Source organism: Monodelphis domestica, chromosome 2 (genome assembly GCF_027887165.1).
Source record: "Monodelphis domestica isolate mMonDom1 chromosome 2, mMonDom1.pri, whole genome shotgun sequence".
In the NCBI taxonomy this organism is placed as follows: domain Eukaryota; kingdom Metazoa; phylum Chordata; class Mammalia; order Didelphimorphia; family Didelphidae; genus Monodelphis; species Monodelphis domestica.
In genome coordinates, this window is record NC_077228.1 from 197,105,655 (window position 1) to 197,120,490 (window position 14,836).

The 14,836-nt window shown below is 39.5% G+C and overlaps 1 protein-coding gene across 2 annotated transcripts in view; it reads left to right on the top strand.

Annotated features, from left to right (window-relative positions):
- IKZF3 (IKAROS family zinc finger 3) overlaps positions 1-14,836 on the top strand; it is a 96,606-nt gene that overhangs the window by 58,645 nt on the left and 23,125 nt on the right. For both annotated transcript variants that reach the window (XM_007482298.3, XM_007482299.3), the window contains exon 6: positions 12,061-12,177. In XM_007482298.3, the coding sequence (XP_007482360.1) occupies positions 12,061-12,177 (117 nt within the window). The remainder of the gene's footprint in view (positions 1-12,060; positions 12,178-14,836) is intronic.

Here is a 14,836-nt window from a genome sequence, read left to right on the forward strand (position 1 = left end):
AAAAACAAAAAGTAAAAGCAAAGGTTTAAAAATAAATAAATAAATAAATGTTTTAAATGGTGATTATACTAATAATAATTATACTATTATATATACTATAATAATAATTATACTAATAATAATTATTATTATACTAATAATAATACTAATAACAAAACCATGGGAGGAACACAAAACCCTAAACTTGGCATATACCATAAAACTTTACGAAAGTGTGAATTGTTATAAGTACTGCTTAACTTTGTTAAGCTAGTTGTTCTTTTCCTATAGAGAATGATGAATTGCTTTCTGTTAAATTACTATCAGATGTTGAAGAATTTTTAAGTTCCTAAAACACCAAGATTGCCAAAGTGTTGAGGCCAGAATAGTGTGAGTCCAGGAAAAAAAATGAAGTGGAAACCATGAGTTGCTCAGTTATGCTCGGCTCTGGTGTGGAAATCTTTGTATAGATAAAGATTTTTTTAAATAATATTAGGAGCTGGCCAACTGAATTTAGTTGGTCTGCAACTGCTTCTGCTTTTCATCCTGATGGCATCATTAGTTTTATCAAGGAGATAGATTTCCTCCTTATTTCTTTTTTTAAAAAAACTCTCAACTTCTGTCTTAGCATCAGTACTGTGTATTGGTTCCAAGGCAAGAGAGCGGTAAGGGCGAGGCGATGGGGGTGAAGTGGATCACATAGGAAGTCTGATGTCAAATTTGAACCTAGAACCTCCCATCTCCATGCCTGGCTCTCAGTGAGCTGAACTACCTTGCTGCCCCCACTTCATTTTTAAAGAGAAAGATTTACTCCAGGTTTAAATCCACACAGAAAAAAATTAAAACCTAGAGCTCAGCTACCGTGCCTGAAAACACAAAACTAAGCAGACCAAATCAAAGACAGAGAGAACATAACCAGTCTACAGGTAAACCCAGGTTTTAGACAAAAGGCTAGGCCCTTTTTCATTAGGAAGAAACTTCTGAGCTTTGAAAATTCACTATTCTGGAGGAAATCATAGACTTCTTGGAACAGGAAGGGACTCTGGAGATGATCTCTTCCAATTCCATGACTTTATAGATAAAATGATTTGCCCAAAAGTCACATACCTTATTATTAGAAGAGAAAAGTCTTGGAACCTAGATCTCCTGACCAAAAAGTGATACAGTAAATAAGAAATTAAGTAAAGCCAATTTTCTGCACATAGTCATGACCGTTTTGTTGATCATTACCATCTTATATTTCTCATTTCCCACATCTTAGAACTATTCCTCACTAGGAGTTTCAAACTAGCAGAATTACCAAAAGAAATGATTCAGTTCTCTGCAGTGACATAAAATGATTCAGGAAATGCTGAATTATCAAAGTTGAGGTCATCTACATCTCATAGGATGCTTTGATGGGTGTATACAAGACACTTTTTCAAGAATCAGCAAAAAATAAAGGGTTAACTAAGTTTAACTTTGTTTTCTTTTTGGAGAACAGAACATGCTGTAATGGTGATTTCATCTAATAAAATATACATAATTCATGGAACAGGAAGTCACCTGGGGTAGAGAACAAAAGAACAATCAGTAGATGCAGAGTCAAAAGTGAGCCTGAGTTCAGATCCTGAGTTTGTTAATTGCCTTATTTCCCATGTGACTTGCCCAAAGTCACAAAGATAGTAAGGAAATTAACAGACTTTGGGCAAGTTACATATCCTTTCTATGGGCTTACTCATCCATAAAATGGGAATGATCAAAGTATTACAAATCCAGAGCTGGAGGAACCTTAGAGATTATTTAGTCCAGCCCCCTCATTTTGTAGCTGAGATTTTTGAGACCCAGAGAGGTTCAACACTAAATTATAAGGTCTTCTAGTTAAAAGGTTCTCCAGATAAAAGAGAGTACTTGTCAATCAGTGTCAAGTTCTGGTTCTCCTGCATTTTTGACATCTAATTGCTAGGTAGTGCCGAGGATAGAGTGCTGACCCTGGAGTCAGGAAAACTCGTCTTCCTGAATTCTAATCTGGTCTTGGACATTTCTTAGCTGTGTGGCCCTGGGCAAGTCATTTAACCCTGTTTGCCTTAGTTGAGCTGGAGAAGGAAATGTCTAACTACTTCAATATCTCCGCCAAGAAAAGCCCAAATGAGGTCAAGAAGAGTGGGATATGACTAAACAACAACAAAATTGTTTCCAGTGACTTCTCATCCAGAATGAAAAGTGCTCCTACTCAACACTAAGCTATTTGTTTCATGGTTGGCATCATTCTTCACCCTCTCACTTTCTTTATAACCTTCTTAAAATGAGACATATAAAACTAAACTTCACTGAGAATGTAAGGTGGGTCTTCAGTAGGCAGAAAGAGCAGGTTTGGAAGAAAGCTGGTAATGGATGCATGAGGAGGGCACAGGATGGAGTCAGGGAGTAGCTGGGAGTTCAGTTTGGTGGGAACGTAGAGTGAGATGAGACAGGGTTGAGGACCTACAATGGAATTATTAATGGCTTTAAATGTCAGGCTTTCACATTTTATCCCAAAGGCAGTAGGGAGCTGCTAAAGGTCTTTGAGCAAGGGAACAAAATGGTCCATCTGTGCATTAGGAAGATTATTCTGTCAGTGATGTGAGTGATAGACTGCAGATGGGAGACATTTGAGGCAGGCAAACCAGCAAGATGGCTATTGCAGTAGTCCAGGGGAGATGCGATAAAGTCCTGAAGGAGAGCAGTGGAGGGAGAAAGAGGGGGACGAATGAGAGAAGTATGGATGGGGAAGTAGAATGGACAGGAATTGGCAGCTGATTGACTAGGAGTTATTCAGAGAGTAAAGCTGAGTGAGGTGGGCTTGACAGAACCATCAACAGAAATAGGGATGTTGAGAGAAGGGGCAGCTTTTGGGGGAGATGATTTCTGTTTGGGGTACTCTTAAGACATCCTGGTGAAAACGTTATTCAAGGAAGTGAAGATGCAGGACTTGAGCTTACAGATTAGAATCATGAGATTGATATTTTGTGGAAAAAGCATAGATTTGAGCATGGCAAAACATCCAGTCTGATGAGTTTCTTTTATTGTGTCAGTAGACATCACACAGTAGTATTCTAACAACTTAATAAAACCTGTGTGAAAGAATGCAAGATTATAAAAGGCAAAAAAAAAAAACTTGCTAGATTTTCTCATTTGATTTCTGTCTTTCTCTCAACAGGGGGCTAATAGGTGGCATAAATTCAGGCTCATATTAATTATCACATAAATTGTAAATACTTAGGGTAGGACTCAGAAGTTGCATGTTGTATAGGGAGAAGGACGAACATTCAATCAACATTTATGAAGTGCTTACAATGTATTAGGAACTAGAAGAGATACAAAGATAAAGAAGCCATAATCACTGTCCTCAGGAAGCGTAACATAGTGACTGACTGTATTAATCCTCAGTTTTTGGAGGAGGCAGCTTCAGAGCTCAGAGTGTTGGGTGACCTGCCCAGGACTCTACACCTAGTAAGTACTGGAAGCAGGATGCAAACTGAGGTTTGCATAAAGTTCTGTGAGATCCCTTCCATTTGACTAGGTCACCAAGGTTTGACAGATGAGATGGCATTTGAGCTGAGCTCCAAAGGATTAGAAACAATAGGATTCTTTAAGATTTTGAATGATATTTCAAAGTACCAATGATTGCATTGGTATGGACACCCCCTGCACAAACATGGATCCCACCCCTCCATGGTTTGGTAGATGAGTTTTTCAGTCATTGATCATGTATTAGCTAGTGGTCAGTCTTCTGGTGATAAAGTTCTCAGCATGGAAGTAGGCAAATCTTTTAACACATCTCTCTTTCAAAAACTATTGAGAAAATCTGGCCTCAGACACTTCCTAGCTGGGTGACTCTGGGCAAGTCACTTGGCCCCCCCATTGCCCAGCCCTTATCTGCCTTGGAACCAATATACAATATTGATTCCAAGAGGGAAGGGAAGGGTTTTAAAAAAGAACTATTGAGAATAAAATCATTAGTAGACAACTAGTGGAAAAAGAAAGAAACTAACAAAAACCAATAGATAGCATGGCCTATTGCTAAACCTATATTGGCTTTTCCCACTTTGCAGGACATACTGGAATTTGTAATCCTTTGACAGAGGCTTCATGAATCTGTAAGCTCAGCTTCATGAGGCATCAGGTTAGAACTAGAGTTAAATTAAATTGAAGAAGAAGAAGAAGAATATAATTTCCCTTATTTTAATTTCCTAGATGTTTCTGTTTACATCTAGAGCAGGAATTCTTAACCTAGGCTTCATGAATTTGTTCTTTGATCATTTCTAACATAATTGGTGTCCTTAGTGGTCCCAAGGATTTTTATTTTATGTATTTAAAGACATTCTGAAATGGTATCCATAGGTTTTATTGACTTGCCAAAGAGCACTCTCTCTCTCTCTGTCTCTCTCTCTCTCTCTCTCTCTGTCTCTCCCTCTCTCTGTCTGTCTGTCTGTCTGTCTGTCTCTCTCTCTCTCTCTCTCACTCACTCACTCACTCACTCACTCACTCACTCACACACACAGAGTTAAGGACCTCTGATATAGAAGGAGTTCATCAGAACTTTTTTTAAAAACCCTTAGTTTATTGGCTCCAAGGCAGAAGAGTGGTAAGGGCTAGGCAATGAAGGTTAAGTGACTTGCCCAGGGTCACACGGCTGGGAAGTGTCTGAGGCCAGATTTGAAGGTAGGACCTCCCATCTCTAGGCCTGGCTGAGCCACCCAGTTGCTCCCCATCAGAACTTTTAATCCTCACGCCCTTTGCTTCCAACAAGGATTGTATTGCCTGAGAGTTTCAGACCAAATACCTTATGTTTGGAGCAAGGTGAGAAGAGGGTTAAAAATGTGAATATTAAGGCTATCGTTTTCAAAAATCAAAAATGATTAGTAATATTTCATGGTTATCATTCATCATACTTGCTCAAAAAGGCAAGTTTTTAATGTAGCCTTTTGCTAGAACCTTCCTCAAGTTTTCGATAGCAATCTCATTAGACAATTCCGATTGTGCAATAACCTCCCCTCTTCCCTGCCCTCCCCCACTTTCTGCTCTCCATCAGCTAGTGACCACACACCATCAAAGAGACAGGAAGCCTCTTCTGTGAACTCCATTTAACACTTCAGGGTCTAATGAAAGACTGAAAAGAGAAGGAACCCAGTAGTGAAATCTGTCCATTTCTTTGGCTTAGAAATTTCATCATAGAAACAACTAACCCAAGGCCAGATGAGAAAGGGTTAATCTTTCTAAGGGAGCAGCCAGTTACTGTAGCTCTGCATTTTTCTTATTGTTGTTGTCTTTTTAGTCTATCTTATTTATGCAATCATGGAATCGTGCCTTCATGTCTTTCAAAGTTGGTTGCTAATAATGGTCATTATTTCTGTTATGTTAGGCTGAGACTGAGGGCTCACCCACAAACTGTGTGCAAACAACTCATGCCTTTGCCACCTCCCATATTGCCCGCACCCAGCTCCTTGCAACATTAACCCTCCGAATACCACCCAGGAACGGATTTCCTATTTCGTCATTTAAACCCATTATCTTAGTTCCCTTACTAACTTGCCAAACTGGTTGCCTGCCTCGAGCATTTCTGAGACATGATGAGGCATGATGACAAGTCTAGACTGTTTGCATAAGTCGACAGTGTAGTCCTGAGGGTAGTGCAAAGGACTAGGAGCTAGTCATATTGACTGTTTTCTCCCCTTCCGACACCTGAACTCCTCATCCGGTTTTGTTCCAAGGTGATTTTTGTAAATCCACAGCATTTTCTTTGTGTATCAAAGTGACCGTGGGAGTAGGGGAGGGGGTAGAATTCAGGAGTTGTTGAATAATTTCAGGGGAACAGACTATTTCAGATTAGAAACAAAAATGAGATTGGACACTATTATCAGTAGAAATTCAGAGAGTTGAGTCAGTCTGTTGGTAAACATAGCAAATAGAGAGTAGAGGGTAAGGGTTTTAGTATAAAAAAAAGAGGAAGGAAGGAGGGAAAGAAGGAAAGAAAAAAGAAAAAGAAAACTAATCGATATATCCCAGTTCCCCTTTAAGAACTATCTCCTGGGTCAGTAAAGTGACTAGATGGATAGAGAGCCAGCCTGGAGATGGGAGGTCCTGGGTTCAAATTTGACTTAGACACTTCCTAGCTGTGTGACCTTGGGCAAGTCACTTAACACCCATTGCCTAATTCTTACCGCTCTTTTGCCTTGAAGGAACCAATAATTAATATTGATTCAAAGACAGAAGGTAAGAGTTTTAAAAAGTTATGTACTGTCTACCAGGCACTGTATGCTTAGGGATACAAAGAAGAGCAAAAGGCAATCCCTGCTCTCAAGGAATTCATGGCCCAATGAAGGAGATGGCATGCAAACAATGATGTACAAACAAGCTAGAGCCAGAGTAAATTGGAGATCATCTCAGAAGGAAGGCACTAGAGGGGGATTGGGAAAGGCTTCCTGTAGATCATGGAATTTTAGCTCTGATTTGAAGGAAGGCAGGAAATCCAGGAGAGGGAGAATTCCAGGAATGGAACACATTCAGTGAAAATGGGCAGCTGGGTGGTTCAGTGGATTGAAAGCCAGGCCTAGAGATGGGAGGTCCTGGATTCAAATCTAACCTCAAACACTTCCTAGCTGTGTGACCCTGGGTAAGTCACTTAACCCCCATTGCCTCTTCTGCCTTGGAACCAAAACACAATGTTGATTCTAAAACAGAAGGTAAGCGTTTAAAGAAAAGAAAGATCCTAGAGTTCGGCAATGGGGTGTCCAGGATGCTTAGGGTTGTAGTTTGGATACTTCATCAATAATGCCCAGGCCCCTTCACTTGGAAGTTTTCTTCCTTTGTACAGAGTTGTTTTCTCAGTGCAATTCATTCAAATCAAGTCCATTTGGTCATCTTCATCATCTCCAGCCCCATTTTCTCTCCACAGGTTATTTTCATAGCCAGATATCAGAGAATCTGTAATTTAATAGTTTTTTTTACTAAATGGGCCTCCCTGAGTCATAGTAAAGAATTAGAATAGACACACTGATTAGTCTTTATAATTTCCCATGAAATGACTGATCTGTAAAGTCCCAGAGCACCTGCAAAATACGAAAAAGAAAGATGCTGTTAGTTTCACATTTTACATTCTTTCTTATGAATCTTTACATGCATTAACGTGATCATGTTTGACTGGCTAGCAAAGGGGTTCCCAGGGTCTGGGGATGGATTTCAGAAGGTCAGAGATCTTCGATGGGGAAAATTACATCTTTATTCTCCCTAATCTTTGGTTTCCTTTGTAATCCTGTGTATTTTCTGTTATCCATATACAATGTTCTTCTCAGAAGGGGTCTGTAGACTTTTCCAGGCTGCCAAAGGGGTCAAGGACCCCAAAAAGCTTAATCCCTGTTCTAGAATCTTCCCCACATTTTCCCAGAATTTCAGAAGTTGGGAGGAACTTTTAGAGTCCATTTGGTCCAGGAATCTTCCTCAACATCTTTGACAAAAGATCTCCCAGTCTCTTCTCCAGCAACACAGAATTCATTACTTCTCAAGACCATCTCACTTCCTTATAGAGAACTAGAACCTGCCTCTCTATACAGCTCCTGCCCAATATTCCTAGTTCTGTCCCCAGTGCTGAGCAAAACAATCTAATTCCTGTTCTTTGTGACATTTTGTCAAATAATTGAAGGTCTCCATGTTGTCCCTCTTATGCAATTCTTCTTTAACCTAAATCTCCCCAATTCCTTCAACCCATCCTGATTATCTCCCAGGTCTCCTCAACGTCCTGACCACTAGACTCCAAACGCTCTCCAGCATATTTATAGTCCTGCTAAAATGTGGCACCAAGAACTAAAAACTCTTGTCGGACTAAGGCATAAACAAGTGAAGCTATAACCTCTTTTGTTTCTGGACAATGCTTCTATTAGGGAAGCTTAAGATCAAATTAATTTTTAAAGTGGGGGAAGAGTATTTTACTTCCATAATACATTTCACCTATCCAGTTTGCTATCCACCAAAATCCCCAGGTCTTTTTAACATCCACGGCTGCTTTGCTTCAACTCTATTCCCATCTACCCCATCCTATACCCAGGAGCTCATTTCCTTCTACAATCTTAAATATAAAGCTTTACATTTATTCCTAGGAAACCCGTTATTTTAGATCTTTTTGGATTTTAATTCTGTTATTCAGAGTATTGGCTGTCCCTCCAAACTTTGTGTCATTTACAAATTTGATGCTAGATGTCCTCTCACTCATGCCACTGATAAGCAATGAATATCCCAGGGCCAAGGACAAAGCCCTCTGGCATTCCACTAAAGACATCTGGACAGATTGACATGAATTGCCACTTTTGGGGGTCCATTCATTCAACCTGGTCTGATCCCACTCTATATTTCTTCCTTGTCCACAATAATATTATGAGATTTTTTTTTTGGACCAAATTTCCTTGCTAAAATCAGACTATCATAGATCTGTAACATTCCTGCTGTCTAGCTGTTCTTAAACTTTTTTGTTCTCAGGACCCTTTTACTTTCTTAAAAATTGCTGAAAGGGAGCAGCTGGGTAGCTCAGTGAATTGAGCATTGGGCCTAGAGATGGGAGGTCTTGGGTTCAAATCTGGCCCCAGACATTTCCCAGCTGTGTGACCCTGGGCAAGTCACCTAACCCTCCATTGCCTAGCCCTTCCCACTCTTCTGCCTTGGAACCTATTGGTTCCAAGACGGAAGGTAAGGGTTTAAAAATAAAATTGCTGAAAGCCTTCCCCCAGGAACTTTTGCTTATGTTAGTTATATTGATCAATATTTACCTTATTATAGATTAAGATGTCTTAGAATTATTATTTTGACATTCGTTTTGATGCTGATGATCCCCTGAAGGGACCTTAGTCTAGGGGAGTCCCTGGACCACACTTTGAGAACCAAAAAAGAAATGGGATTAGTCTAGAAGGATTTATTTTCTTTGAATCTTTGCTCCCCACTGGTGATCAGTTTCCTTTTGACTCATGGCAGAGGTGGCAGCTTTTTTGTTCTTTTTTCTGGACACCAGACACATATCTGTTGAGGGCACTGAAGTGTTTGGCTCTTAGACATTGTCCGCCCAGAGAATATAGGGTTCATACCTCTCTCCCTGATGACCCTCATACCTTCGCAAACTCCAAATCTCCCAGCCATATGATGTAGGGAAATATTTTTTCAAATGATGCAAACTTTATAGCTATGACTGAGTTTTTGGCTGCTAATAGATATATAGGATGCTAGAGTGGGAATAATCCTTAGATGGGTGTATTCCAACTCTCTCATTTTATTGATGAGAATCTATAGAGGTTTGTCCAAGTCACTAAGTGTTAGAGACAATTTTCAAACCCAGGTCCTCTGATTCCTAGCATAGTACTTCCAATTGCATCCTTTCAAGGCAGTCTGAGAACCATCTTTCAATGTTTTCTTTCTTGGGCTGGTGGAAATTTGTGCTCCTGAAATTCCTAAGATATACTGAGGAGAGAGGTGGATATTTTTTGCAGTATTAACTTAGGACAGCGTACAGAATAGAAAACATGTTTTTGGAATGGCTAATGTTACTGCTTCACTTCAGGGTATTACGATGAACTGCGACATTTGGAAACTGAGGTCCAATAAATGAATTTAATTGTTGAATCAAGTTTGGAAATTCAGTAAATCAGATTTGAAGGATTCATAGGCTCAGAGGTGTAGAATTGGAAGGAGCCTTAAAGTTCATGGGCTCCAAGCCCTTCACTTTGCAATTAAATGGTACAATGGATAAGACTGCTGGATTTGGATTTAGAATACCTGAATTCTTCAGAGCAGCTAGGCAGTACAGTGGATAGTGTACCAGACCTAGAGTCAGGAAGATTCCTTGTCCTGGCTTCAAATCCAGCCTCAGATACTTATTAACTGTGTGACTCTGGGCAACTCACTTACCCCTGCTTACTTCAGTTTCCTCAAATGTAAAATGAGCTGGAGAAGAAGTGACAAATCATTCATTTAAAAAAAAAAACACAAATGAGGTTATGGAGAGTCAGATAGGATGGACAAAGACTGAACAGCAAAAAAACCTGAATTCAAATCCTGCCTCAGATACTTACTAGCAGTGTGACTCTGGGCAAGTCACTTACCCCTGTTTGCCTCAGTTTACTCAAATGTAAAATGAGCTAGAGAAAAAGTGACAAACTATTCATTTTTTTAAAAAAGCACACAAATGAGGTTATGGAGAGTCAGATATGATGGAAAATGACTGAACAGCAAAAAAAAAAAAACAACAAAAAAACCAACTGAATTCAAATCCTGCCTCAGATACTAGCAGTATGACTCTGGACAAGTCACCCCTGTTTGCCTCAGTTTACTCAAATGTAAAATGAGCTAGAGAAAAAGTGACAAACTATTCATTTTTTTAAAAAAGCACACAAATGAGGTTATGGAGAGTCAGATATGATGGAAAATGACTGAACAGCAAAAAAAAAACAACAAAAAAACCAACTGAATTCAAATCCTGCCTCAGATACTAGCAGTATGACTCTGGACAAGTCACCCCTGTTTGCCTCAGTTTACTCAAATGTAAAATGAGCTAGAGAAAAAGTGACAAACTATTCATTTTTTTAAAAAAGCACACAAATGAGGTTATGGAGAGTCAGATATGATGGAAAATGACTGAACAGCAAAAAAAAAAAACAACAACAAAAAAACCAACTGAATTCAAATCCTGCCTCAGATACTAGCAGTATGACTCTGGACAAGTCACCCCTGTTTGCCTCAGTTTACTCAAATGTAAAATGAGCTAGAGAAAAAGTGACAAACCATTCATTTTTTTTTAAAAAGCACACAAATGAGATTATGGAGAGTCAAATATGACTGAAAATGACTGAACAGCCAAAAAAAAAAACTGAATTCAAATCCTGCCTCAGATACTAGCAGTGTGACTCCGGACAAGTCGCCCCTGTTTGCCTCAGTTTCCCCAAATGTAAAATGAACTAGAGAAGAAGTGACAAACCATTCAAATGTCATATTAAAAAAAAATCTAAAAGAGGTCATGGAGAGTCAGAGATGACTGAAAATGACTGAACAACAAGAATACCTGAATTCAATTCCTCCCTCCGACTTACTGGCTTTGTGACTCTGGGCAAGCATCCAGCTTCAGTTTCCTCATCTGTAAAATGGGGAATCATAATAGAACCTTCCTCCCACGGTTCTTGTGAGAAGAAAATGAGCTAAGCATTTTGCAAATCTTATAGAGCTCTATCAACACTCGCCCTCATTTTACAAGTGAGGAAACTAAGGTGGAGGGGGTAAGTGATCAAGATTTGAACTCAAATCTTCCTACGTCCGAGCCCAGCCATTCTACCCAGTGCCTCATTCAGAGGTTCATACAGTGACCAATCAGCTAAAAAAATCTGTTCTTAGGGGGGAAAAAAAAAGAGCAAAGAGTTTGTTAGATGGGCCCAAGGCATTTCCACAGAAGCTGGCATTTACTGCCCTACAAATAGAAAAGAACAGAAAGAAGAGGCTAAATATACACACACATACATATGCAAAAATATAGATGTAGGTATTAAATACCTAAATACACACACACACAAATGCACACAAGCATGAAGCCTAAAAGTCCAAGTCACTAAGCCGATCTCTTGCTGCTTTGCTTTTTGAGAAAGCTGTTTGGAAGCAGCGCCTTAGCCCAAGGGGGGCCCTTTCTGCAGGGCACCCACTTTCTGCCCCCTGACACGCTGTTAGATAATCCAGGCTGCAGGTGGCTCGCACACTCAGAATCGGAAAGAAAGCAGAGCAGGGGTTACAAGTTCTCTCTTTCTCGCTCTTTGGTAACCAACCACAGCCTGGCTCTTCACGCTGTACTTCCTCATGCTAATGAAGGTATTGGTTGGGGATGGGTCAGGCTTTCCTACCTCGCCCTAAGACAGCAAGGTTTGTACATGGCTCAATTGCTGGCGTCCCTGACCGCAGCAGGGACCCTCTGCAAGCGTCCAGACAGCCTTAGGCAGGAAGCCACAGCCACCAAGTGTGCATCAGATCTCTAAACGTTTCCCTCTTACCTACCTGTTTGTTTGTTTGGTTTTTTCCCTTCTTTCTTCCATTTTCCCAAACCAGCCAGCGTGGAGGCAAGACATCTCAAAGCAGAGATGGGAACGGAAAGAGCTCTTGTGCTGGACAGATTAGCAACCAACGTGGCCAAACGAAAAAGCTCGATGCCCCAGAAATTTATTGGTAAGAATTCAAGTCCTTTGCCTGCTGCTATTGCAGACCCATTCTAAGGAGATAACCCAGAATGCATGTTCCACAAGGGTCTTGCTGGCCCAGACTGAGCTTAAATAAGTAATTTGCTTCTTATTCTATTGACTTCTGATTCCAGTTCTAGCTTGTTGTTTATTTTAAAAGGTCATTTTGATGCATGGAGCAAATGGGAGGACCTTGATTAACTAAAGGACAAATAAAGATGATGCAAGTATTTGGAATTCCTACTTAATAAATAGAATTTCTTTTTGCTTCCTTCCATGACATGCATCAAATGGATTTTTTTTTTGTCTCCACTTTCCCCTGTTTTTTATATTGGATGAGCCTTTTCATATGTTTTAATTTGGGGAACTGTTTAATGCTCCTATTGATTTCATACTTGGAAAAACATTGCCGTGTTTTCTTAGAACAGGCCAGGGATTGACTGTGAAGAGAGAGTGCCTAAAAAGAAGCATCTTAAATAGCAAGATTTGATGGAAATGTTTTGCTTGCTAGAGTTAATTTTTATGTCATTGGCATTCACCTTGCTAGAAAATGGTGCAAAATGAGATGACTGAAAAACAATTATGTTTCTTAAAATGTTTCAACTGTTGAGGACCATCAACATTTTGATAAATTCTCCCAGATGTTTGCATGCATGTGACCATGATAATTAAAGTAGATTTATTTTTGTGAAGTGGACAGCTGAAACGAATGCATTAGGTTTACTTATAAATTGGCTCCAAGGCACTGATGTCGAACAAAAATAGTTATCCAAATCAAAATAGAGCTGCTTCACCACACAAAATTTTAGCAGCCCTGTCAATCCTTTATCACATCTGTTTATCTCTAATCTCAGCTCTATTTCTCTCCCTACCACCATCCTCTAATACTTTTACAAAGATCACTTGCATACTTTATTCTTGAATTGGTTGAAAATTTATTTTGATCCAGAGAAGTTTTTTCTGCATAGATGCATTGTTTAGATTACACTGATAAATTAAGGGAATCCACATGGTTCAAGACCTCTTTTTTTTTTGTTTTACTTCTGGATAAATGATTTTCATACCCTTGGACAGATTAAGAATAAACTGTATTTGACTAATAATTAATATATTTTAGTTTAGACTGATTTAAAACCCTTCCTGGATAGAGAAGCAAGCCTTGATTTGGGAGGTCCTGGGTTCAAATGGGACCTCAGACACATCCAAGCTCTATGACTCTTCGAAGTCATTTATTAATCCCAATTGCCTATCCCTCACCACTCTTTTGTCTTGAAATTTATACTAAGGGGGGCAGCTGGGTAGCTCAGTGGATTGAGAGCCAGAACTAAAGATGGGAGGTCCTAGGTTCAAATATGGCCTCAGACACTTCTTAGCTATATGACCTTGGGCAAGTCACTTGACTTGATTCTAAGGCAGAAGGTAAGGATTTTAATTTTTTTTTTAATTTAAACTAAGAAGAGTTGGGTTGTTTTTTTTTAAGACCCTTCCTGATCCTTAGGGATTATCATCATACCTTTTTAGTAAGACCTACAGGGTTCAGGCACAGAACCATGATTCTGACAAATTTTATGAATACATTCCTTCTGGAGGTACTTCTCTTCTTTCTATACTTTCTGAAGAAATAAAGTTTCTGAAGAAAGGAGTTCCTGAAGAAGTAAAGCTCTAAATAGTTTGAAACACTAGGATCAAAGAACCATAGATTTAGAGTCAGGAGGAGAGTCCCTTTAGCCCCCCACTTTACTGTCTAGATGAGGAGTCCTCAGCTCAGTTTGCCCAAGGCAGCAAAGGCAAGATTCCAGATTGGGTTCTAAGATTCCAAACCTAGTACTCCATCCTTCTTTATTCACAGATTCTGGCATGGTGGGTTGATTGCTGAGTGTGGAGTCAGGTAGAAGACCTGAATTCAAATCCAGCCTCACATACATAATAGCTTTGTGACCCTAGGCAAGTCACTTAACCTGACTGCCTCAGTTTCCTCAGCTGTAAAATGGGAACAAGTATTAACAACACCTCCCTCCCAGGTCCATTGTGAAGATCAAATCAGATCATTTGTAAACGTGTATAGTTCCTGGCAAATTGTAGGTGCTCAATTATTGCCTCTTCCCTTCCCCCCTACATTGTTGTTTGCATTCACAGTTTCCTTTTAAGACTGGAAAGACCTTGTCTAGAAAAACTTTGGTCATATTTGAATTTGGAGAAAGGGTTTGTTTCATCAGAAGGGCTGAGGGTGACAAAATAAAGAAGGACCAGAGAAAATAATAGATTGATATATTGCTTAATTTCAAGCCAGTTATGGAAGGGACTGAACTATAAGAGGGAGCTAGAGTCTCAGGTAACAGATTTCAGAAATAACACAATATGCTTTAGAGCTTGATCACTTTTTATTGTTAGTGATCATAGGATTCCTTTTTTTTCCTTTTTTTTAAATAAAATCCTTATCTTCTCTCTTTTTTTGTTTAAACCTTTATCTTCTGTCTTAGAATCAATATCAATACTTTGAATCAACACCAATGCCCTTCACACACAATCTCTTTTTTTTTTTAACTCTTACCTTCCACCTTAGAATCAATCCTAAATATTGGTTCCAAGGCAGAAGAGTAGTAAAGGCTAGGCAATGGGGGTTCAGTGACTTGTCCAGGGTCACAAAG